General features: G+C 41.2%; 1 protein-coding gene across 18 annotated transcripts in view; it reads right to left on the minus strand.

Annotated features, from left to right (window-relative positions):
* The window catches only part of Wnk1 (WNK lysine deficient protein kinase 1), a 131,029-nt gene extending 106,434 nt beyond the window's left edge, over positions 1-24,595 (minus strand). For all 18 annotated transcript variants that reach the window (XM_051155255.1, XM_051155254.1, XM_051155253.1 and 15 more), the window contains exon 1: positions 23,562-24,595. In XM_051155255.1, coding sequence (XP_051011212.1) covers positions 23,562-24,347 — 786 coding nt within the window. In that variant the 5' untranslated portion in view covers positions 24,348-24,595. The remainder of the gene's footprint in view (positions 1-23,561) is intronic.
* Between the last annotated feature and the right edge of the window lie 2,872 nt (positions 24,596-27,467).

The raw sequence follows: 27,467 nt of genomic DNA on the forward strand, positions 1-27,467 counted from the left end.
GCTACATAGTAAGACTGCTTCAGACAGCATTTAGATAGATGGATGATTACTTGATGATGGGTGGATGGGCAAGCTCAGGATTGTCTGAATATGTACGTTTTTAAAATGTATATAGATGAGTAAAGGTTCCCTTGGAACCAGAGGTGTTGAATATAGAACTGGAGTTACAGGCTGTAAGCTGCCTAGATGTGGGGGCTGTAAGAAGTAAACTGATATGGTCCACTTTTAGTATAAGGTGCACTCAACTGTTTTTATCAGAGTCACAGATAAGCAGGAAACACTAGGTCCCTCTCTTCCCTAGATGGTAGTTAGCACTTCAGAACTCTGATGGTTGGAAAGCTATTGGTAGTAACTACATGACTAAGCCCAGGATCTGAAAAATCTCAGTTTCGGGGGTGGGATGTGTCTCAAGCCCCAAATTATTCATTAGATAAGGCTTTGCAGCCTAAACCAATAGGAGAGGGCTATGCTAAGTCCCAGCCTATGGGAAAGAGGGCAGGAATTTCTCATGGTCAGGAATCTAAAATCCAGTGTCTTATGTCATATCAGCACACCAGCCATTTTGCTCTTTCTCTATCCTGAAGTCCCTTTCTGCCCAAAGGCATATTAAAAACTGTTTCATATTCATGAGACTCTTGAATTTGTTATTATAGAGTGAGGATCTTAGTTCCTACAGGACTGGGAATTGAACTTTGGTCCTCTATAAGATCTGGCTTCCATGTGTGTATGTTCTCATTCTCTCTCTCTCTCTCTCTCTCTCTCTCTCTCTCTCTCTCTCTCTCTCTCTCTCTCTCTCGCTCCCTCCCTCCCTCCCTCCTCCCCCCTCCCCCCTCTCTCTTTCTCACACACACACGTACACACACACCAATGTGACTGAGACAAAAATAAAGAATATAAAAGAATCAAAGCCAGCATGGCGAAAATACATCTGTAACTCCATCACGGAGAAGGTCGAGCCAAGGGCCAGTGAGATGGCTAAGGCAGTAAAGGAGCTTGCCACCAAGGTTGACAACCTGAGTTCAACCCAGGGAACACATGGTGGAAAGATTTAAAAAAAAAAATTAACTCTCCCAGGTCTTCCTCTCATTTCCATACAAGCACATAAGCTCACACATATACAATAAAGGTAATAAAGGTAGACAGAGAATGTGAGGGAGTGCAAAAAGAAAAGGAAGGAAGGAGGGGAGGGAAAGATGGAGAGAAGGGGCAGGGAGTCAGGAATACCAAGATTCAAGGCTATACTTGGCCACACCATGAGTTCAAGGCCCATCTGGGCAATGAGACCCTGTCTCAAAAATAAGGAAGAAACTGGGCAAAGGGGGTAAATAAAAAGGGATGCAAAGTCCAATGTGATTCTCAGACATTTGTTCTTATAAATCAGGCACTCAGCAATTTGATAGAGTGGTAAAAAAGAATCAAAGTAGGGTGGCTGATAAAAAACAAAAAGAGAGAGAATCAATGAGATGGCTTAGCAGGTGCTTTGAGCTTGCCAGGTCTGCACAGCAAGTTTCAGGCTAGTTAGGGATGTATTAGACCATGTCTCAGAAAACAAAAATGTCTATACACATAAAATAATGAATTTTTAAAGCTAAAGGATACCCAAACAATTCAATGTGAGGAAAAGATCTTTTTGTTTTTGTTTTTTTTCTTTTTCGAGACATGGCTATCCTGAACTTTGTAGACCAGGATGACCTTCAACTCCTGAGTGCTGCGATTAAAGGCATGTGCCACCACACGTGGCTAATGAAAAGCTCTTTAAGCCCTTCGGTTAACCCCTGGTTCCAATTATTTGTTTGTTTGGGGGTGGGGGGGTGGGGGAATAGAGGTTTAAGGCAGGGTTTCACACTACCAAGAAATTGAAAACAACCCAAAAAGCAAAGAAAACATTTGCTAGCCATATCTCTGGGGGGGGGGGGGGGGTTTGTGTGGGCTATATTAAAAACTTTCATAACTACAGAAATTAACAGAAATAAGGACCTGAAGTGATCTACAAATAGTCATTAAAGACATTCAATGTTATCAATCATAAGACATATACAAATCAAAACCACAATAAGATACCACTTTGCAACCATTTCATAGTATAAAGACTCAAAAAACTAGAAAAGGTTTCTCCAATGAGCACTAAGTTCCAATTGGATGGGGATAAGAAGTTCTGAGATGCTATTTAACACATTTTAGATGACTAGAGATAATAATGCATATTCATTTCAAAAAACTGTTAGGACCTTGAAAGAAATGATAAATGCTTAAGATAAATATGCGCAGCCTCATTTAAACATTGCTTAATGAATGTATGTATTAAAACATATAGTACTCCAGCCAATATATAATTTTTCTATTTACTGAGTTGAAGAAACAAAGTCAAGAGCTGAGACAATTAGGACAACCAATGTTTCCTCTTATAATTTTATAGACTTTCTGTCTCATCCAGCTTAGTATATAAGCTAAGCTTTAAAAAGTTCGTCCAAGCCAGGCACAGTGGTGTACACCTGTAATCCCAGCACTCAGGGAGGCAGAGGCAGGTGGATTGCTTGAGTTTGAGGCCAGCCTGGTCTACAGAGTGAGTCCCAGGACAGCCAAGACTATACAGAGAAACCGTGTCTCAAACAAACAAACAAAAAGCTCTCCCAAAAACAGCTAAAATTTTGATATCTTGATCACAGAAAAAAGACTTGTCTTACCAACTTCATTAATCAACTCTTCAATTATTTGGTAACAGTTATTGTGAGGCCCTATGAAGTTTTATTGTCTACATTTAGAGAACTGGCATTCTGTGCTCTATTATTACATATTTATTTCCTAGGTATGGAAGGATGGTAAAGTATCTTGACTTTTTTTAAGTAACAGTAGCTTAGGGATCAATATATAATCCATTTAATCCTTGTCATACCAGAAGTAGAGGATGAGGAAAAAACAGGATTAAAGTTATCCAATGCCAGTCTTTTGTATGTGTACATGGATGTGATATATGATAGTGTATGTGAACATGTATGTGGAAAACACAGGTCAACAGCGGGTATCTTCTGCCACTCCCTATTTTCCAAGACAATCTTTTACAAACCCGAAACTCACAGATTCAGCTAGACTGCCTAGTCAGCAAACCCTCAGGATTTTGTTTCTTCCTCCCTAGCACTAAGACAACAGACACACAGTGCTGTGTCAGGCTTTTACATGAGTGCACGCGATCCAAACTCAGGTCTTTGCAAGGTATCTCTCCCTGTGCTTCCAAATTCCAAACTCAGGTCTTTGCAAGGTATCTCTCCCTGTGCTTCCAAATTGTCTTTTTACGTTCACTATACCTAATAAAAATTCCATGAGCGAAAGCATAGTAAGTCACAGAAATGTTCACATGGTTTTCAAAATATAAGTATATATGTGCATGAATGCATGAGGAAACAGAAGCAAAATACAAATTTTATTTTCTGGGCAGAGGAGGCCTGAGCATGAAGGAACTTCTAAGATGGTTCAGAAATTGAGGATACTAAAGGAATGGTCAACTCCTTAGTCATCAAAGAAATGCACATCAAAACTACCTTGAGATTTCATCTTACACCAGTCCAGTCAGAAAGATTAAGATCAATAAAACAAATGACACCCCATGTTGGTGAGGATGTGGATTAAGGGGAACACTCATGCATTGCTAGTGGAACTGTAAACTTGTACATTCACTATAGAAATCAGTGTGGCCGTTTCTCAGGAAGCTGAGACTAGATCTACCTCAAGAGAACACTCTTGGGCATATACCTAAAGAACTCTACATTCTACCACACAGACACCTTTTCAACCATATTCACTGCTTCTCTATTCTTTTTGTTTGTTTGTATTTGTTTTTGTTTTGTTTTTCAAGACAGGATTTCTCTGTGTAAAAGCCTTGGGTGGCCTAGACTCACTGGGTAAACCAGACCAGGCTGGCCTTGAACTCAGAGATCCGCCTGCCTTTGCCTCCCGAGTGCTGGGATTACTGGCTCATGCCACCATGCCCGGCTCCTTCTCTATTTATAATAGCCAAAACTTGGAAACAGCCTAGATGTCTGTCAATGGAAGAATGAATAAAGAAAATGTGGTACATTTACACAATGGAATATTGCCCTGCTTTTAAAATAAGGAATTTGAAAATAAATGAATGAAGCCAGAGGGGAAAATTGTAAATGAGGTAACCCAGGCCCAAAAATGCAAATACAATGTGTATTCACTTATTACATCTTCAATAAACAGGCTACAGTCCATATAACCACAGTGGTCAGGTACAGAGTAACAGACTAAGGAGAGAAGCAACTCCCTAGGAAGGAAAACTAGAATAGTTATAGCTGGACAATTGTCGGGGGAGAGATAGAAGGGAAAGGAGGGGATAAGTGGGGAGGGAATATGGAGAGGGGCAGCTAAAACTAAGGGTCATTTTAGGGGTCATATGGAAACCCAATGCAATAGAAACTTCTTAACATATATACATTTGAGAGAAATCTAAGTTGAATCACCAAATAATGAAGGAGGCAAAGCCCAAACTAGACATCTCCCATCACCAAATGACACATCATGAAGTTGTTGGCCAAAGGCATCCAACCCTCCTCTCCAATAACCCAGGTTACTGTCAGGACTATTGGATGATGGTGAGGCCCTATTGTTGGAAACACCCACACAACTCACTGATCAGAGAAGTCAAGTTGGTCCCTACCTAGAGCTTTCACCCCTAGAGGCTAGTGCTCATAGTACTAGAGCATACTTCTGCACACTACCAGAGAAGAAAGGTAAACAGTAACCTAGCTACAAACCCTTCTATCTACAGTGCTGACCTGCCTGCAAGATACCCTGGTGCAACAGGGAAACAAATCTTGTGGGAGTAATCAACCAACAAATATCTGATTGAATTTAAGACCCACTCCATGAGACGGAACCCATCCCTGACACTGCTCAGGTGGCCAAGAACCTGAGACTAGATAAGTACCTAGAGAAAAACCAACTACTGTTCTGCTAAAGGAACAGCAATAAAGTGACTGCCAATAATATTCTGCTATACACAGAACAGTCTTTGCTCAGCTATTGTCAAAGAAGCTTCCTCCTACAGTAGAGGGAACAAATACTGAGACCAAGAGCTGCACAATATGCAGAGAGACCTTAGAACACTCAGATCTAAATATATCTCCATCAAAATCCCTCCCCTCAGGGCTTAGGGAACCCTGCAGAAGAGGCAGCAGAAAGATTATAATAGCCAGAGGGGCAGAGGACAACAAGGAAACAAGACCTTCTAAACAAAATAGGACCAACACAAATATGAACTCACACATCACTCACAGAGAATCCAAGAAAGGGCCTCCACTGGTCTGTTCCAGATGAGGTGCCTGGAGCACAGTGAGGGGAAGTAGACACACACCCAACTTTAACCAAGAAGCTATCACCAACTGATAACCACTACCAAAGTAAAAATTAGTTTTCTTCAATAAAGTTTCCTTGGGTATACACAAACCACTCCATGCCCCATAGCCAGCCCCATAGCCAACAGAAAACATATTTAATGGCATTTTTGGAGGTTTCTTACCTTGTAATGCTTTCTCTGTGTATTATGTTTTTCTTTTTATTCATTCTTTTTTTCTCTCTCTCTTACTGATCTTTTGCGTATATATTATGGTTTCTGGGTTTGTGTTTTAATGGGATTTGTGTGTGAAAACACGTATATCTTTGTTACAGATACAAAGATGTGTTTCTTGTGCTCTTTGGCTCTTTTTCACCTGGTAGTTTGTTTGACTCATCTTATTCTGGTTTATTTGTTTTTATTTTATCTTATTTTACTTTAGATGCCTTTTTTTATTCTAATGAGAAAGAAAGGGTATAGATTCATGCAGCTAGTTCCCCCTTTAAGAAAACTTTTAACAGGGCCGGGCATGGTGGCACACGCCTTTAATCCCAGCACTTGGGAGGCAGAGGCAGGTGGATCACTGTGAGTTCGAGGCCAGCCTGGTCTACAAAGTGAGTCTAGGACAGCCAAAGCTATCACAGAGAAACCTTGTCTCGAAAAACCAAAAAAAAAGAAAAAAAGAAAACTTTTAACATGTTCTCTCTTCCATTTGAGGTGTTGGGGATGAAAAGGAACAACTGTACAGGAGGGAGTAATATTTTAGGTACTACAGAGACAATTTTGAAAATCCCTTTCCATAAGTATTAATTGGTGGGGAAATATTTGTGTACTAAGAAATCCTCTAATTCCCTTCATGTATTGTTAGCCACTCTTGGCTATAGATCCTGGGTAAATAGGACTGCTAAGTGAAAGGTATATGTTTTAAATACATAGTAACAAATCACTGTTATATTGAAATACTTTTAAAAAATGCTAAAAACCAATGAGCAAATGAGGGCTAAAATGCTAAGCTGCTTTATTTCATCAAATATTTTGTTTGTTTGTTCTTATTTTGAGACAGGGTTTCTCTGTGTAGCCTTGGCTGTCCTGGCCTCGCTTTGTAGACCAGGCTGGCCTCAAACTCACAGCGATCCACTTGCCTCTGCCTCCGAGTGCTGGGATTAAAGGCATGCACTACCATGCCTGGCCATGAAATATTTATTAACAATTTACTTCGTTTTAAAAAATTAAAAAAAACTTAAACTATCAAGTACTAGTTAATATAATTGCTGAGCCATTTCCTGATAGTTTTCTTCTCATTTGTCCCCAGACAAGGTTTTTCTGTGTGTAGCCTTGGCTGGCGTTGAACTCAAAAATCCACCTACCTCCCCAAGTGCTAGAATTTCAAGCATGGGCCACCACGCCTGGTTACACATGATTATTAAAAAAAAGAAAAGAAAAATTAAAAACACCTCTTAGCCAGGCAGGATTTATTACTGTCAAGGCCAGCTTGGTCTACAAAATGTCCAGGACAGCCAAGACTACACAGAGAAATCCTGTGGGGGGGGGGGGGGAAGATCCTCATTAATCCTAGCCCTAGGAAGAGGAGACAGGAGAATCCTGAGGTTAACTAGTCTAACTGAATTATGACCTCCAGGTTAGGGGAGGGGGAGGTCTCCTAAGAGTGATTTAGGAAGATTCCTGATGTCAATCTCTGGGCTCCACCTATAAGACATTGACACACACTGCACACAGATGAACATACCTGAGGACATATACAAAGTATAAAACAAGGAAAGACTTTGTCCTTTCAAAAGTGTAGTTAAATGTTTCTTATAAGGGCCTTCTCTCACAGCACATATTCCATTCACCTGAAATGGTTATTATATAATCCTTTCTAAGTCAGTAAGGTGCCAGGTGCAGTGGTCCCAAAACTCAGGGAGGCAGAGGCAGGAGGTCACTGTGAGTTCGAGATCAGCATGGTTTACAGACTGAGTCCAGGATAGCCAAGGCTACACAAGAGAAATCCTGTCTCATTAAAAAAAAAAAAAAAAGGTCAGTAACAAAGCAAAGTATTTTATCCATTATGCCATTTTCCCAGCCCTGGGTATTACCTTTTACACACGAAAAAAGATTTTTTTTTAACTTCTTGGAGGTTCAAAAATAATAAATGTCATGGCAAAACCAAAACTAAATAACATGGGCAAATCAAAATTTCCTAGAGAAATTCATAGCAAAGAAAACCAAAAGATTAAAAACGGGGAAAAAATGACAACACATTTAGGAGAGAAATAGTTGCTCCAATACAAAGAAATCAAGTACAAGAAATAAGTAGAAGGAACCGGGCGTGGTGGCGCACGCCTTTAATCCCAGCACATGGGAGGCAGAGGCAGGCGGATTGCTGTGAGTTCGAGGCCACTACAAAGCGAGTGCAGGACAGCCAAGATAACAGAGCAACTCTGTCTCAAAAACAACAAAAACAAACAAGCAAACAAACAAAACTTCAGCTGATACATAAAAACACATCTGTTCCTTTCTAAGAATGGTATCCGCAGTTTATATTACAATTACATGAGGCAGGAACTAAAATTTATATAGCAAATAATTTTCATTTTGTAAAAAGTAATTAACATTTTGTCTGACTGTTTTTAAAACGTTAAAAGATAAATAACTTTTTTTTTTAATGTGGCTTCAGGCTAAGACAAAAGGACCAAAAGTGTAGTGGCTATTCATTCCACAGTTAGGCTAAGGCAAAAGAATTACAAATTCAAGACCAGCTGGAAATTAATGAGACCCTGTCTCAAAACTAAAAAGGTTGTGTACGTCTTTAATCCCAGCACTCTGGAAGCAGAGGCAGGAGGATAGCTGTGAGTTCGATGCCAGACTGGTGTACAAAGTGAGTCCAGGATAGTGAAGGCTACACACTAAAAACCAAAATAAATTTAAAAAAAAAATACACACAAAACAAAATAAGGCACTAACGATATACCTTAATGGTAGAGTATTTGCCTAGCATGTGTAAGGCACTGGTTTTACCATTCAGTACAAAAACAAAACAAATGGGGACTGGAGAGATAGCTCAGAGGTTAAGAGCACTGCTGCTCTTCTGGAGGTCCTGAGTTCAATTCCTAGTAACCACATGGTGACTCAACACCATCTAGAGTGAGATTTGGTGCCCTCTTCTGGCATGCAGGTGTACATGCAGACAGAACCTGGTCTATAGAAACATAACAAACCAAAATCAAGACCAACTTTATCTACATACAAGTAGCCTACCTGGGAAAACAAACAAAAAGGGTCTAGTTTTAGGTTTACGCCCTAAATGTTTTTCAGAGTACTCTATAAACAGTGCCTCTCATTTTTTTAATGAAAGTTTAAGCATTATGAGGACTTGTCTTAATATAAAAAGTGTTACGTGGAATAATCCTCCCTCATAAAAGTTGAAAGCACAAGGCTGGAAAAATGGCTCAGAGGTCTGTTCTTCTGGAGGTCCTGAGTTCAATTCCTGGCAACCACATGGTGGCTCACAATCATCTATAATGAGATCTGATGCCCTCTTCTGTCACTTAGGTAAACGTGCAAATAGAGCATCCATATAAATAAAATAAATGGTTTTTTTTTTTTTTAGTTGAAAGCAACAAACCACATTATACATCCAAATATTTGAAAATGAATTGCAGAGCTGGGCATGGCGGTGCATGCCTTTAATCTCAGCACTTAGGAGACAGAGGCACGTGGATCACTGTGAGTTTGAAGCCAGCTTGGTCTACAAAGTGACTCCAAGAAAGCTGAGGCTACAGAGAGAAACCTTGTCTTGGAAAAACAACCACCACCACCAACAACAACCACAACCAAAAAGAAAGAAAGAGAAAAAGACAGAGTCATACTGACTTTCCCACGAACTCTGGTGCCCAATATTTGACCACATCTCCTGCATGGGGAGGCCTGGTGGCACTCAGAGGAAGGATAGCAGCCTACCAAGAAAAGACCTGATACCCTATGAGCATATACAGGGGGAGGAGGCCCCCCTCAGTCACAGACATAGGGGAGGGGAGTAAGGGGAAAGCGGGAGGGAGGGAGGGAGGAATGGGAGGATACAAGGAATGGGCTAACAATTGAGATGTAATATGAATAAATTAATAAAATAATTTTTTAAAAAAAGAGTCATAGAACTTAAGACTAAATCAAAGAATCAGAACTGTATTTAAGGTAAAGGCCTAAAGTTGACTGGGTCTTTACTAAGAATGAATCGTCCCTCTACAGTTCACATTTGAACAAAGTCTCCTAAACTAAGTGACATCAGGCTGTAGGAAAGGCACATTAGCATTTAAGTATGAATTCTGAGTCTCTTAATTTGGATTCTAATAACTAAAACAAATTGCACCTTACTACACTCTCTCAAGTACTAGTGTACCAGATTAATGACTATGCCAGCCATCCCATTAAAACCTTTTTCTAGCTAGTTATTTGGTACTTAGCTTTTTTATGGCACTTTTCTTTTCACATTATGCTCAGTAGTGCATGCAGCACACTACATTTAGGAATGCAGCACACTTGTTTAGGAATGCATAGCCATGGTCATACTATAAATGAAAATCTCCTTTCTATTATTACTTAAGTTTAGAAACAAAGTACTACAAAGCTGAATTGAATTATTCTGCATTGTGATCTGTATTATATCTTACTATTAAAATAAATTAAGCTTTAGTTGAAAAAAGTAACATATTAGTACATGCAAGAGACCTATTCCAATCACTGAATAAGTACATCTTTGCTAATAACTGAGTCAATAAAAACAAATATCCAAAGATTAAAGTTAAAATTGGATTTTCTAGCAGGTCACGGTGGCACACATCTATAATCCCAGCAATCAGGAGGCTCATGAGCCTAAGGCCAGCCTGGCCCTAACAGAGTTCAAGAACAACCTTGGTTACAGTGAGATTCTGCCTCAAAAGATCAAATCAAAGCCGGGTGTGCCCTTTAATCCCAGCACCTGGGAGGCAGAGGCAGGCGGATCTCTGTTTGAGGCCAGCCTGGTCTACAAAGTAAGTCCAAAGCTACACACAGAAACCCTGTCTTGGAGAAAAAAAGAAAAGAAAGGGGGGGGAGGGGAAGGTCAAATCAATACAAAAAAAGGAGTCAGAAAAAGATTCACTATATATAAAGAATGAAATAAATATTGCAAGTGCAGGGAAGCTCATAACTACTGTACAACATAAGATGTACTTCTATCGCCCTCTTCCCCAATACTCATGATAAATGTGGTGTTATACACAAAAATCAGTTCTGTAGATGTTATCTGTTCATTTTTAAACAGTTCTATCAACATCTATAAATAAAATCACAAACTTAAAGAGAATGTTCAGCAATGACAATGGTAGAGATAGGCTCTTATGATGAGCCTATAAAGTATAAAGATAAAACCAGCAAAGTATAGATTGGTAAGTTGCAAAAAAGTACAAGCAAAAGAATAGCTAGTTTGAGTATCTGAGTCTTTTATATCCAAAACAAGATAAAATGTCCTCTTTTTTAAAGCTGCCATATGCAGTCATAGAGACTTTAAATTTTATTCATTATTGTGCAGGCATGCACGATGTGCGTTTGAATTCGTGTACCATGGCTTTCATGTGGACGACGGGGGTCAACTACGCTACGCCAGTTCTCTCCTACCACCTTACACAGGTCCAGTGATGGGTGTGCAGCAAGTATCACTGCACCATTTTGCTGACCTATGACACTGTTTTTAGCTGTGAATAGCATTTTTTTTTTTTTTTGTGAATAGCATTTTATTTTAGTTTTATGTTTTTAGTGAGCACACAAAATGGGCTACATTATGGCTCCCTGCCCCCTTTTCTTTTTCCCTTTTTTGGTTTTTCAAGACAGGGTTTTTCTCTGTGTAACCTTGGCAGTCCCGGGACTCACTGTGTGCTGGGATTAAAGGAGTAAGCCACCACCATGTGGCTGTATTATGGCATTTTTATATGTACATGCCTTTGTTCTTATTTGCTGATCCCCATTTCTCTCCCCATCTCTCAAATTGTCAATCCTCCCCCACTTTCATGACTAGACATTTTAAAATACACTACTTTTGGTAACGTCCAGTCAATTCACAAAAGACTGTGTGTTTGTGTTTATATTAAACTCACAGTAACATACCTAAGCTATTTTCCTAGCAGAATTCTAAATGAAAATAGAAAATCCTATCATATATCTAATGTAAGGGCTACCAATGGTTTATTCACATTTTTCTAAAATATTCTTAGGCTAAGGTTGTGGCACAAGCCTATCCTCGCATTTGGGAGATAAAGGAAGGAAGAATAGGAATTCAAGGCCAATCTCAGCTATGGGATGCCATCTCAAAATTAAACAACACAAACACAAAAAAACTTCTTTAAAAAAGTATATTGATTTTGGCAGCAGGTCAGTGACAGACCACTTGTTTCATACGCATAAAGCCCTGGGTCCAATTTCCAGCAAAACATGCAAACACATACGTACGCATGCAAACATATGAGTCATATAGCCTGAATCACTTAGATATAGCCTGAATCACTTAGACAGCCATATTAGCTCTATCTCAAGACTCTTGATTCATGATTATTCAAAAGCAATACAAGCACCTACTTGACAAAAATCTAACTTTCCAAAAAGAAACAAAGCTGAAAACCTCCAAATGATACCAAAAAACAAGGACTAAACCTCATGAATGCTAAAGCAAGCATGCTACCACTGAACTATAGAAGTAATAATACATTCCATTCAAGGATGAGAATAACACAGGCATATAATTCTCAATAAATCACAGAATAGCAGTAATTAAAGGCCCAGGAAGTCATTTAGTTCAATCTTTGAAGTTCCTGAACTTAGTCTGTACGATCAGGTCTTTGTAAACACTAGTCAACAATTCTGATTCACTGTGTTCTAGTTTAAGTTTGTACATTTCACATTCTTATCATTATTTTTTAACTACCCTTTTCCAAGTCCTTGGAAAACCATACAAATGATGTAACTTATCTCCCAAAATGCAGCCCAGTTACAAATGCTATACAAACTAAGAACACACTGAAACCTAATTCAACGTTACATGCTTAAAATATAACATGAAAAACTAAACTGAATACTGAAAAAGCATTCCACTCTTTTGTCTATTAACAAATTGAAGTATTAGCTTTAATGTGCACTAACAAGTTATTATAAGTTAAGAGGATGTTCAGCTTTTAAAATGAGAATGGAAAAAGAGTAACAAACAAACAAAAAATATCTGGGCTCAACTCCCAATCCCATTATTTGTTAGTTGTGATCTTAGTAAATTTACTTTCAGTTTCTTTATCTCTAAAAATGACAGACTGCTTCACATCACAAGTATTAAATGAGAATATGGGTTTAGTTTGGCATGGTGGCACAGGCCTGTAATCCCAGCACTTAGGGAGGAAGAGGCAGGCGGATCTCTGTGAGTTCAAGGCCAGCCTGGTCTACAAAGCAAGTCTAGGATAGGCAAGGCTACACAGAGAAACCGTGTCTCAAAAAACAAAACAAAAAGTCAAATGTCCCATCATTCCTAGGCCAAAATGGGATGTGTGGACAGAAAAAATCCCCCCAAAAAGTTGTGGACCAGCTAAGCTGAAATAAATAGCACAGTGGCAAACGAAAAGGATCATACCTCAAACAAGGGAGAAGGCAAGACAGGCCCAGTTTATTGTTCTCTGACCTCTATATCCACATATGGCACACGCAAGAACATGTGCATGTACACACAGGTGTACACACACACCAAACGCAAAAGTAAACATCTAAATTAAAATATATGTAGCTACAGTTTACGCCCCTATCACTTCAAAAACATAAATCTTTTTTTTTTTTTTTAATTAAGTATACAGTGCTCTACCTGCACGTACACCTGCCGGCCAGAAGAGGGCATTAGACGGTTGTGAGCCACCATGTGGTTGCTGGGATTTAAACTCAGGGCCTCTGGAAGAGCAGTTAGTGCTCTTAACCTCTGAGCCCTCTCTCTAGCCCCCCAAAACATTAATCTTTTGTGTGCACATTTCCGTTTTTAAAATACTTCACATTAGATCCTAGCAAGAAGCTTCTACTGTAGCTGTAACTAACCTTAACAGAAATGTAAGGAGAAATAATGTAAGAATTATGTTTTAGTAGTGTGTTGATGTCATTTACTTCATCATACTGAATATCTTAATAAACACTCGTTCATAACATACAAGTGAGACAATAACCATATTAATATCATTATGAAAGTATACATAAAATAATCACAAAAAGAAATAAATTTTTAAAAGATTTTTAAAGACTTATTTATTGTGTATACAATGTTCTGCCTGCATCCGCAGACACCATATCTCATTATAGATGGTTGTGAGCCACCGTGTGGTTGTTTGGAATTGAACTCAGGACCTCTGGAGGAACAGTCAGTGCTCTTAACCTCTGAGCCATCTCTCCAGCCCAAGATTTATTTATTTTTATGTGTGTGTTTCCCTGTATTTATAAATGTGCACTACATGTGTGCCTGCTACTCTTGGAGACCAAAAGAGGGTATTGAATCCCCCGGAACTGAGGCTATAGATGGTAATGAGACACCATGTGAATGCAAGGAACCAAACCCAGGTCCTTTTAAACACAAAGCCGCCATCTCTCCAGGCCAGTAAACCAATTTTTACAAATCACTACCAGGAAGTTTTTTAAAATTAGAAACTTAGCAACTTTAAGTAAAACATAAAAAGATAAAAATAAATTCAGAGTTAAAATGACCTAACTATCTGATCATTTAAGTATATTGTGCTACTAGCTCAAAATCTCAGCATTTTGCCGGGCTGTGGTGGTACACGCCTTTAATCCCAGCACTTGGGAGGCAGAGGCAGGCAGATCGCTGTGAGTTCAAGGCCAGCCTGGTCTACCAAGTTGAGTCCAGGACAGCCAAAGCTACATAGAGAAGTTCTGTCTCAAAAAACAAAACAAACAAATAGAAAAAAAAAATGACATAAATTTTTGTTCAAAATGATAAAATGTATCAAGTGATAAACTTCTTATAGTCTTAACTAAATATTTCCATTTGTAGGCCAAACATCTCAAGATCTGGTTAATTTCAATGTGCTCTGGGTTTTTCTTTGCAAGGTTGTTTGTTTGTTCGTTTGGTTTTTCAAGACAGGCTTGGCTGTCCTGGACTCCCTTTGTAGACCAGGCTGTCCTGAGATTAAAGACATACGCCCAACTTTCAAAGTTTTTTTGTTTGGTTACTTTTTCACTGGCTACCCTGGAACTCAATCTGTAGACCAGGCTGGCTTCCCACTCAGAGATCCACCTGCCTTTGCCTCCTTAGTACTGGAATTAAAGATGTGTGCGGCCACCACCCAGGGCAAGTTTGTTTTTTTTTTTTAAATAATAAAGTTATTCTAAAAATTTTCCAGACACTTGTATCTATCACTAACTTCTACTTGTCTTTCTTGTCAACAACTACCATATTCAAAGAACATGGTAAGAAATATTTCTGATACAGATATGCTGGAAAACGACTAGAGAAACACTTAAAGGACAGACTCCAATTTTCCTAATAATCAGATGGTCAAAGCACTACAAACTAAAAAGGAACATTATAAATGCTATATTTCTGTGTTCAGCAACAGCAAGACATTTGCAACTTATAAATAATGGTAATGAAAGAAAGCATAGAGGAAAGTTCTGTGATGTTAAAAGGAAATAGTAAATTTACTGCAACATAAGTTCTTCCATAGCATTTTAACATGGTCAGTTTGTGATAGGCAGTATAACATGAAGCTAACCAAAATACAAAAGCAGGTTTTCTTTATACTGGCTGTACAAATAGAATAAGTAACACAGAATTTGCCCAAGGTAACAACAATCATGTAAACGAGCCAGGTTATGAATGCAGGCAACCTAGTTTTTTTTGTTTGTTGGTTGGCTTTGGTTTTTCAAAACAGGGTTTCTCTATGTAGCTCTGGCTGTCCTGGAACTCACTCTGAAGACCAGATCGGCCTTGAACTCAAGAGGTTCACCTTGCCTTTGCCTGGGATTAAAGCATGACACCACTGCCTGGCTGCAACCTACTTTTTAACTTTGTTCACATGCAGAAAATGTGGCCTCTTCAAATCACACCTGAGATTACACTAAGCCTCGCATTATTTCTTTTCTTTTCTTTTGCTTTTTTTTTTTTAAGACAAGGTTTCCCTGTGTAGCCATGGCTATCCTGGAACGGTAGACCAGGCTGGACTCGAGAGATATGCCAACCTCTGTTGGGAATAATAGCGTGCAAGCACCACATAGTGCTTCAATTATTTCTAGAAGACCAGATGCTCTCTCTATGTTAAAAATAGAATGTCACTGGGCATGGTGGCACACACCTTTAATTGCAGCACTTGGGAGGCAGAGGCAGGCAGATCACTGTGAGTTCGAGGGTAGCCTGGTCTACAAAGAGAGTTCAGGACAGCCAAGGTAACACAGGAAGACCCTGTTTTGGGGGAGGGGGGAAAGAATATCAAATAAGATGCAAGTTACTGAAAATATAAAAAACTGAGATAAGGCTGAGTATGATGACACAGGCGAATCCCTGTGAATTCCAAGCCAGCCTGGTCTACATGGAGTTCCAAAACAACCAGGGCTGCTACACAGAGAAAGCCTGTCTCAAAAAACAACAAACAAAAACAAAACCTGATATACAAAGATCTACTAAACTGTAGTAATTATTCAAGTGTTTCAGAAAGTACTTCTTTTGTTCTGTCACCTGTTTTATCTTAAACATGGGTTCTCAACTTTTGAATGCTGCAACCCATGCTGTTATTGGGTTTTTTTGGTTTTGGGTTTTTGGTTTTTCCAGACAGGGTTTCTCTGTGTAGCCTTGGCTGTCCTGGACACACTTTGTAGACCAGGCTGGCCTCAAACTCACAGCGATCCACCTGCCTCTGCCTCCCGAGTGCTGGGGTTAAAGGCGTGCGCCATCACGCCTGTCTGAAAAAGGACATTTTTAAAAGTCAACTAAATATAGTTCTCAACAAGTTATTTCCTATAGCAATAAATATGTATTTCAGGATTTGTTCTGCTATGTTTAGAACAGTCTGTCATTCTGTATCCCAGGCTGATAATGAATTTGTAGAAGACCTTATTGTTTCAGCCTCCTAAGAACTAGTTTGCATTCAAATCTTGGCTCTGCTAAATGACTGCTGCTAGGACTGAAGGTCTGCACCACCACACCAAGTTAACATACATCTTAAATCCAATCTTACCTAGCCAAAATCACACTGTTTCTAATTCTGTTCTTTTTAAATGGGACAAAGTATTATTTCAAAATCACCAGTCATTCTTAAAATCTGCATAGTAGCTCCTTTATACTAAAAAGTAAAGAAAATACAGGTGTGGGGTTCATACTTATAATTCCAGCACGCAGAAGGCTGAAATAGGATTTCTCTAGGTTTGAGACTAGCCTAGGCTACACAGAATTCTAGGCCAGCCTGCAATACAAAGTAAGCCCTTATTTCAAAATTAAAAATCAAAACAATCAAATGGAGAGGCTCAGGTCAATGGTTATAGTTAAAATAGCTAAGGAATAAACTATAGTTTGAGCCACAGGACCACATCCCATTTCTGCAGCACTGCTAATCTTGAAACATTAATATCATATAGTTAGGAATACAAACCTTAATTTGGTAAAAGCCAGCTTATGATACAAGCACTATGCAGACTGGAGTGTGAACAAAAATTATGACTAAAACCTCTCATCAATATATAGTGCATTGGGCTGGAGAGATGGCTCAGTGGTTAAAAGCGCCGCCTGCTCTTCCAGAGGTCGAATTCAATTCTCAGTAACCACATGGTGGCTCACAACCATCTAGAATGTGATCTGATGCCCTCTTCTGGAATGCAGGTGTACATACATACATACCCACATACATACATACATACCCACCCACTGTATACTTAATAAATAAATAAATCGTGTGTGTGTGTGTGTGTGTGTGTAGTGCATCAAGTAAACTCACTTTTAGAGACAACCTATGAGAAAAATGTCAAAAATAAATAAAGTGCTAGGTCTTTGTATATTTTCTTAAAGCAAATTATGCTGTTTCCTAATAAGCATGCTCCCACCAACTACCCCAGCCTCCAGAAGACTAATGTAAATCTACAGAACACCCTAGTAACATTTTCCCACCAGCACAGCTGAGTAATTAAAGTACAGCACTTGCCTAATAGGTTCTGATAAAGAAATCTTGTTTTAAGAGTTCTCAGTTATTATTTAAGACTGTAGTATCAAAATAGTACCTATTTGTTACTGAGAACAGATGCTTGTTTTGGTAGATAGCTATACTATGACTCTGAAAATAACCTTAATAATAGGAAATTTGATTTGTACACCTAAGTCTGTATCCCCATATGTAGTAAAAATTTAAAAAACATAATTTGCCATTGTTAGAGAAATTTAGAAATATGAATTTAGAAATCTTCTACACAAAATTAGTATTACTTCATTTGAAATTACTATTTAGCCATCTACTGGGACTACAAATGCAGTACTTTTTTTTCTTTTCTTTTCTTTTTCTTTTTCTTTTTTTTTTTTTTTTGCTTTGGCTTTTTCAAGACAAGGTTTCTGTGTAAGAGCCGTGGCTATTCTGGAACTCTCTTTGCAGACCAGGCTGGCCTCAAACTGAAGAGATTCATCTGCCTCTGCCTGATCCATCTGCATCTGCTGGGATTAAAGGCATGCACCACCACTGCCACACAGCCTTTAAAAAAAATCTTTAATCCAAACATTTAGGAAGCAGAGGCAGGCGGATTTCTGTGAGTTCGAGACCAGTCTGGTCTACAAAGTGATTCCAGGACAGCCAAGGCTACATAGAGAAACCCTGTCTCAAAATACCAAGCCAAAACAAAACAAAACAAAACCCAACTTAATCTTCTTTATTCTTCAGAATGTTAACATGTACACAGTCAAATATATCCACCACTATTTCTCCCCTCAAAGTCCTTTTATATGTCCCCCAACACATCTCTCTCAACTTTTTGCCTCTTTAAAAATAACCTATTAAGCAGGACACAGTGGCTTACTCCTTTAATCCCAGCACTCGGGAGGCAGAGGCAGAAGGATCTCTGGGAGGAGTTCCAGGGCTGCCAGGGCTACCCAGATCTGGCTTCGAAACCCCACTCCCCCAAAAAAGGGGAGGGTGCTGGAGAGCTGGCTCAGAGGCCTGGCTGCTCACTGGCTGCTCTTCAGAGGTCCTGAGTTCAATTCCAAGCAACCACCTGGTGGCTCACAACCATCTATAATGAGATCTGATGCCCTCTTCTGGTGTGCAGTTGTACATGCAGATACAACATTATATACATAATTAATAAATCTTTTTTTAAAAATAAAAATAACCCACTAAATGCAATTTGTTGTTGCATGGGTTTAAGACTTTCCACTGGCATGTGGGAAACCAGAAAAGAGAACATCATGAAAAAAGAATAATTCTCCTGTCCAGAGAAGCTACTAACTGCCAAAAACTCCTTAGGAAGGGATAGGGCCTGAAGAGCAGGTCTATGCCAGAATTTTGTTAGCCAGATCTTATGCACATTTTATGCATAACAGTAACCACAACTGTTTCCTTTACCTTTTGTGATACTGAAAATTGAACCTAGAACTCTGTGGCTATTAAACAAGTGTTCTAACACTGACTAAAGCACTCTACAACTGAACTACAAAATCCCCAGCCCTCTTCTCTTTTGACTCTTAATTTTGAGTCACAGTCTCACTAAATTGTCCAGGCTGGCCTAAAACTTAACTCTGTGTCCTAGACAGATCTTGAACTTGTGATCTTATTGTGTCAGCTTCCCTGAGCAGCTGAAATTATAGGCCTATGCTACCAGCCCCAATTTGTAATGGTTTTTAATACCTCCCAAATTACTGGATCCTAACCATTTTAACTTTTGTTCTTTTTTAACCTAAGCCAAATAAATTACTTAATGCCCCATGATTTCAAGTCCTTACTGAACAAAGGAGTAGGTGGGAGAGATAGTCTAAGATTTCATCCAATTTTGCATATTAATTTATGTATGCATGTAGGTATACATATACGGCAGAAGGAAAACAGGGATCAAAGTACAACTTTCACAGGTTGGTTCTCTCCTTCCACAATGTGAGTACCAGAGATTGAACTACTGGACATCAGGCTCATCTGGCTTAGGCCCCTGATGAGTCATTTCCCAGGGCACTTCTAGTTTTAATACACTAAAACTTTTAAAGCCAGGCATGGTAGTACATGCCTATAATCACACTGCTAGGGAAGTAAAAGCAGTTGCTCAAAGTTATCCTGGACAATGTAGCAAAAACCTTGTCTTGAAACAAAAACAAACAAACAAAACAAAAAACAAAAAACAAAAAAAACCCTCAGATTTTTAACTTAATGGAACACAATACTTGTCCTGTCTTGCAAAAACAGAAAACTATATTAAGAATACATTCTCGTTGGTGATACAGTTCAGTGTTAGAGTGTGTAATACCCTAAGTTCAATCCCTAGTAATAATGCGGGAGTGGGAGAAATATACATTCAATGTCAAAGGGTTGGTTTTTTTTCTTTTTTTTTTTTCCCAAAGCTTTACTTATCCTTAGGTTTGACCTTTAATTTGGACCCAAAGATAAAAGTTGAAATCTCTGACCTACTAATACTTTGATCAAAAACAAGACAAAACCCAAAAATAATTCCTATTTCTTTATAGTGATTTTATACTAAGTCACATTTTTTACTTTTAATATGGAAGGTAATTTTTTATTAGTCAAAATGAAAAATTTTCAGAAGCTTAGTTAAAAGACATGAAAGTTCTGAAACCCGTGGTCTCATTCTATAAACTAAGATTCATTTGGCTCTGCTCTCAAATGGTGACTTGATTTAAAAACAGTCAATGTAAGATTTTCCTTAGTTTAGTTCATGCCTTTAATATCAGAGGCAGGCCGATCTCTGTGAGTTCAAGGCCTGGTCTACAAAGTGAGTCCAGGACAGTTGAGGGTACATAAGGAAACTCTGTCTCAAAAAATAATAATAATAATAAAAAAAAAAAAAAAAAAAAAAAAAGAAACAAAGAAAGAAAGAAAGAAAAACAAAAACAAACCAAAAAAAGAGCTAAAGCCAAAGCCAGGCACTTAGGAGGCAGAGGCAAGTGGAATTCACGTCCAGCCTGGTCTACAGAGGTAGTTTAAGGACAGCCAAGGCTGTTACACGAGAAACCCTGTCTCGAAAAACAAAACGAAACAAAAAAGAACTAAGTCCAAAAACTTAATAGTCTGAGAAAAGCTGAGGAGCTTTAAAGTTATTACTGTAACATTAGACAAATTGAGCTTTTTACACTGTATTATTAGCTTCAAGACAGTAAATTATCAGTCCCTAATGATAAAGTGAAAACAAACATAACTCATCCTGAGAAGTCCTTTTAAAAGTGGAATAATTGAGCCAGGCGTGGTGGCGCACGCCTTTAATCACAGCACTCGGGAGGCAGAGGCAGGTGGATTGCTCCGAGTTCCAGGCCAGCCTGGTCTACTAAGTGAGTCCAGGACAGCCAAAGCTACACAGAGAAACCCTGTCTCAAAAAACAAAAACAAACAAAAAAGTGGGATAATTGAGTTCTGTGTTATGGAGCTTGCCCAAAATGCAAAAAGTCCTGAATTCAATCTCCAGAACAACAACAACAAACCAGAAAAAGAGTAATAACAAAAGTAAAAAGTAAAGGCACACATTCACAAATGAAAGTAGAATTGAAGTATTAAATTCCTGGATCAGTAACAATAGATCCTTGATTCAAAAAAGAAGTGTCTTCCTGTAAATCAGTTACACCTAAACTATGAGTATCACTGACAAAGAGGAGGAGAGGCATATTTTGACCAGTTTATCAAGTAGATAGATGGAGGGATGGATGTTGCCTGGAATGATGTGATGTGGCTCACTGCCTGGCATGGTGTGGTTCAAGTCTGTAACACCAACACTGCAGTGGTAGGGCAGAAGAACCAAGGATTCAAAGCCAGCTTGGACTACACAATGAGCTCCAGGACAGCCTTGACTACATAGAGTAAAAGCATGTCTGAAGCAAAACAAACTCATTTAGAAGTACATTTTTTAAAAGACCTGTCACCTTTCAACTCTAATGCACTATAAAATTAACAAGGCATTTTTTTTTTACTTCATATTGTGCTTAGAAGTTCACTATTAAGTGTAGAACTCAAGAAACTGTTTTAAAAAAAAAGTTGTTAGTTTCAAGTTTGCTTCCACATGCTGTGTTAACATCCTTTCATATTTTTAAAATGAAAACAAAAAGAACATTTATTTCCCTTAGAAGAAATTTCAAGCATATAGGAAAGTAGAGGGGAAAGCTTAATCAACTACCTTGCTTTGAACAATCATGTGCTGGTAATTGTTGAAGCTGGGTGATTGTTACATTCCTCTCACCCTCACTAGATATTTAGAAGCAAAGTCCAGACATTATTCCTTTCACATTTCATATGGCCTTGGGTCATTTGGAAACCAGGTTGTTTATTTATTAGTTCTTAGGTAAATAAAGTGTTACTTTCCAATCCTATTTCAGTTTGGTCCTTTTTTTTTTTTTTTTTTTTTTTTTTTTTTTTTGCTTTTTCGAGACAGGGTTTCTCTGTGTGGCCTTGACTGTCCTGGGCTGACCTGGAACTCACAGCAATCCGCCTGCCTCTGCCTCCTGAGTGCTGGGACTAAAGGCGTGCGCCGCCACCGCCCAGCTTTGGTCCATATTCTTTTGTTTGTTTTTGTTTTTCCAGACAGGGTTTCTCTGTGTAGCCTTGGCTGTCCTAGACTCACTTTGTAGACCAGGCTGGCCTCCAACTCACAGCGCTCTGGCTGCCTCTGCCTCCAAGTGCTGGAATTCAAGGTGTGTGCCACTACGCCCAGCTCATATTCTTGACAATAAATCAGTAGTGGTATTTTCATCTACAATGTAGCTGAAAATTCTGCTTCCTTCATTAATACGTTTTCATTTCTGGGTGAGAACAAGAGCTAACAAACCAATATTTACATAGGTGCTTTCTAATATTTATTGTTTATTGCTACAATAAGTCAAGCAATTAGTAGTCCAAACTGATCTGTTTAAGTCTAGAATATACCTGCACTTTATTTTTAGCATGAAAATTTCCCTATGAGATCAAAAAATGAAAGCAATGTAGTAATCCCTTAGACTCTTGGGAAGTTTGGTTTAAAAATCTTTTATATCCCTGGCACAGTGGCACAATTTGTAATCCTAGCACTCTGGAGGCTGAGGCAGAAAGGATCAACAAATTCAGGACAGTCTGAGCCATATTTTGGACACTGTCACAAAAATCTGTCATAAAAAGATTACAATGATGGTATTATACAATTTTGCACGGGCTTTTACTATTCACTATGGACTGAATAGGAGGAAGCCTCTAATGAACAGTGTCAGATCACAGATAGCCACATGGCTTAAGCATCTGTAGGTGGTTATAATAGCAAATACATACTCTACCTTCCTAGTCCCAGAGCACTTATTCTTAAAGGGAAAGAGAAGAGAGTTGGGGATCAGGATCTGCATTGTTGTTTTGATGTTTTTAAGACAGTGTCCTACTATCCATCTCAGACTGCATAGTCTTGGAGTTCTCTTGCCTCAGCCTCTAGAGTAGTTGGAATTTAGAGGCATGCCCTGTCACCTGGAAAGCATTTGTTTTAATTATTTACTAAATGTCTATGCTGCTATCAAGTAAGCTGCACCTTAAGGCACAGGGTCTGGTCTAACAACCTGATCTCACACATGAAAACACACAAGGCAGTTCATTATTGCAGGCTCCGATGAGACTGAAGTGCACCGGGAGAAAAGGTTTGATATTTACTTAAAGCAAAATTTCCCCAAAGGCTGAGGATATATATAGCTCAGTGGGAAAGCACTTGCCCAGGCCGGGGGTTCAATCGCCAGTACAAGGAGAGTAGAAGGGGGAAACCCTTTCCCAAAAATCCCATAAGACATTAAACACACAAGTTTGTACTTCAATGACTTTTACCCCCCTCTTGACACCAACAGTTGCCATCTCTTCCAAACTACAAGCTCCACAATCTCCTCATTCCAACCTCTTCGGAAGTCCCTCCCCCTCTCCCTCAGTCAGAGAACTACAAGTAAAAGATGAACTCGATAAACTGGCTTAACCGAGCCAAATTTGGGATCCAAACAAGCGAATAAGAAAGAAAGGAGGTGGGGCATTACCTGCAATTCACACCAGGCGACTTCCACAGTGGTTTCGGTGTCCAGACCTTTGTAGACCGTCTTAAAGGAGCCTCTGCCGATTTCGATGTCAAATTTGAGAAAGCGACCGTCATTGGACATTCCCACGGCCTTGGTCTCCAGCTCTTCAATATCATCCTGTTGCTGGCTCCGTTCCTCCTGCGACTCTTTGGTGCTGCCGCCACCGCTGCCACTTCCACTTCTTGACGGCGGTGGCTCCTCTTTGCTCCCCACGAGGCTGGGCTGGGACACCGGGCGGTCTTTACTGGTACTGCTGGGGACGGTCGCGGTGGCCGAACCTACAACGGCTTGTTCCCCAGGGGAGGCGGCGGCGGCGGCGGCGGCGGCGGCGGCGGTGGCGGAGGGCTGCTGAGACACCTGGGAAGCAACGGCGGCGGTCAAAGTTTCCTCTCTCTGAGGCTCGGGTGGAGCGCTCTGGGGCACCACGGCGGGTACACTAGGCTGGGGGACAGAGAGAGGGAGGCCGGGCACCTCCAGCGCGGTGGCATTGGAGTCGCAGATGACGCTTCGGCGGAAGAAGCGGTGCTCCGTGGGGGTGGTGGTAGCGGCCGCCCCACGGCTGTCCTTGTCCATCGTGTGGCGGCGGCGCCGGTATTCCTCGGTCCTGCCAATTCCTGAGTCGGCCACCGCGGCCCCCAGTTTCTCGCCCACGGAGGAATCGGAGCTTGAGCCATTCTTGGGGACTGGCGCCGGAGGCGAAAGGAAGGCCGGAGTGCCGCTCTGCTTCTCCGCGGCGCCGTCAGACATGGCTGGTCCGCTGGAGTGAAGAATGCGGGCTCGGATTTATGAATGGAAAGGGAAAAAGCGTGGCCCGGAAGAGCCACCAAGAAGTGCTGGGTAGCGCTCCTACGGCGGGCTCGGAGGCACCGGGACGACTTCCCACTGCTCAGCACTGACAAGGCGCCCCGAGGGCGACGCGGGACACCGGGTCCGGCTGCGGCGGCTGCTGCTGCTGCTGCTGCTGCTGGCACCGAGGCTGCTGCGGCTCACGGGGCGGGCGAGGAGGGAGCGGAGCCACGGAGGTTAGCGCCGCACAGTCCGCATCCATCCTGCAGCGAGAGGTGGCCGGTAGGGCTGTGGCAGCAGAGGCGCCGCAGTCATGAGGAGCAGGGCGAAGGGCTGGCTCCTAGGCGAGCGGATGCGGCGAGAAGTGAAGACGGCTAAGCTCCCGCCGCCGCCGCCGCCCGCCCGCCCGCCAAGCACGGCGGGATAGGCCCTGAGGGCGGAGGCACAGCGCGCGAGGGACGAGCCCCGACGCCGGGCGGTGGCAGCCCGGGGCACAGGAGTGGGAGGGGCCGCGCAGGGGGGGGGGGGGGGGGGAAGGAGGGCCGCGGCCCGGGCTCCCGGTCACTCGGCCGCCGCCTCAGGCAGCACGCGCCCCACGGAGGGGGACCAGTCTCACAGGGCGTCCATCACTAGATGCCGAGGGCCGAAGCCTCGAAGCCTGAGGAGCGGCCCCCCCGTCCCCGAGGCCTCCCCGCCCGCCCCGGGCCTGGCGAACCTCTTCCCCCCTCTCTGGCCGGCGCCGGGGGCAGAGGAGGGAGGGAACTCTGGGGAGGGGAGGGCCGCTCACCGCGGGGCCCCGGCTCCGCTACTTCTCTGGCCGGGAGGAGAGGAGACCGAAAGAACTGGGTGTTGGGGGGGGATAGGGAGAGAAAAGAGCAGTCACCCCACTAGGCGCCTTCTGTCAGCGAAGAAGGGAGTGCGGAATGGCCGAGCAGAAGAACCGCGTCCGCCCGGGAAACTCTCCGCTTTAAATGGCGCCGATGTCTGAAGCCACCACACAGCCCGCTTGGACCCCGCCCCCCCACCCACCCCCCGCTGCCCGGGGCGGCCCCGCCCACATCGCGCTCGGGGGGCTCTCGCGCAGGCGTGCCGGGATTGAGGCACCATGGGATTTGTAGTTTCAGAGTGAAAACCGTGAAAGGGGCTGAGGAGGACAGCTCCTGCTAGTTCCGTGATGCCTTGCGATAGCTCTAGCCTGGTGCCTCCTGGGAATTGTAGTTGGTTTTTTTTTTTTTTTTTTTTTTTGAAAAACCGCCCCTTCTGAAAGCCCGATGGGAGCGTCATCGTGGGTCGCTCAATTCCATCCCAAACTCAGTGCTGTCTACCAAAATTATTATTTAGGAATCAATCGCAAAAGAAGAAAATAAAGGAGAGGAAAAAAAAAGAAATGAGAGCGAGAACGAGAGACTTCCGTTCCGTTCTGCTTAGATAGCTCATAGAGCTGCCATGCAATGAAAAATGATCTGTTGTTCGTTTTTAATAGAGAGCCTCCTTAGTGTTGAGTGACTGGGGGTGTGGGAGTGGAGAGGAAGGTAAAGCTGGATAACGAAAGCCTGAGCTCGACGACTCCCGGGAAACTTCGTGAAGAATACACATAAGATAACTATTGATTAAATGGGTTAGGCAAGACAAATATATTCCGTCCTTCTCCCCTTCACAAAACTAGGGCCACAAGCTCGGCTCCAGTTCTCAAACAAGTACTTTGGCTGCAAAGATAGGCTGCCTACTAAATAAAACCCAGAATCAGAGCGAACCCTCTTTGCTTTGCCAGAAACAACGGAGGGGGAGGGGGCAGGAAGAGGCGGGTGACAAGCATGCGAGGAGGTCAAGTTCGAAGATATTTTACATCTTTGATTAAAAACCTTTGCGTCTATAGTTGCCTTTTGCCTCTATAGTTGGGTAAATTTTTCTTTTTCTTTTGTTATACCCTCCCTCGGTGGCGCAGTAAAACACCCCCTTTCTTTACTAGACTTGCGCGTGTACACATATGTAATTTATGCCAAGGCGCGGAACTCGGGGGAACCCAGATCTGTGCAGTTTACAATAATGGAATTCTTCTCGTCAAAATACCCCTAGTGCTTTCTGGACCACCTTGCTACTACCTAAGATTTTAGTTGTGATGAGCACCAGGGGGCACCAGACAGAGTAGAAAACCAAATTTATGAGCCAGACGGCAGTTACAAGTCCTAACCCAATCGGTGAGAGCGGGAAGAGCTTAAATGTACGCAACCGCACCCAAGCGCGGATATGCTGCAGCCTCAGCCTGGGGTGGAGTGTGCTCTGAAAACCCCTCGAAAGGAGCAGTAATTTGGAAGCAGCTAAACGGAAGATTCGTTAGCTCAATGTATCTAAATAAATTCCGCTGAGAGAAATCTTGCTATACGATTAATATTCACTTATCAGAAGCGTTTAAAAAGAAGTTATCATCCCTCCTTTCTCCCTTACGCTACATTTTTAAGCTTTAGTGTTTGTTTGAAACCAACGGTTGTTAGATTTCATGAAGATGGCAGATTGTGAATATTTTAAAATACAAATGCTGTGGTGACAGCGAGAATACTGAAATATTAGTGCTCTGCTGTTTCAGGAAATCATTAGCCCGCTATAGTAATGGTGAGTGTGTTTTAGTAAATGTAATTAGTGGCTTATCTCCAGTCATAAATCTAATGTCAGCAAGTGAAGAAATTACTGTGAAGTGCATTTTTGTTGTACTTCTTGAGGCTGTTGATAATTTTCTCAATTGTTGCTTTACCAGGGAAAAGTTTATGACACAAAGAGACTAATTATACAGTGGTGGATTAGAAAAAGGCCAGTAAATAACAATGTTTATTTTTTTTGTTTCTATAAAAAGAAATTAGAATATTTCTGTATGTGTGATTATGAAGCAGTTTTATCATTGTTGCTTATTCCTGTTTACTAATTCATGAAACTTTGGTCATGTGGCAATGGGCACAACTTTCTTAACAATAACCGTGACCTGTCAACATGTCATTTCAGGCAGGAATACCTAAAGCCAATGTAAATAACTTAATAACCATTGACTTCAAAACCACACTTATCCACATGACCACTTTTCCTACTTAG

This window comes from Acomys russatus, chromosome 13 (assembly GCF_903995435.1).
Source record: "Acomys russatus chromosome 13, mAcoRus1.1, whole genome shotgun sequence".
In the NCBI taxonomy this organism is placed as follows: domain Eukaryota; kingdom Metazoa; phylum Chordata; class Mammalia; order Rodentia; family Muridae; genus Acomys; species Acomys russatus.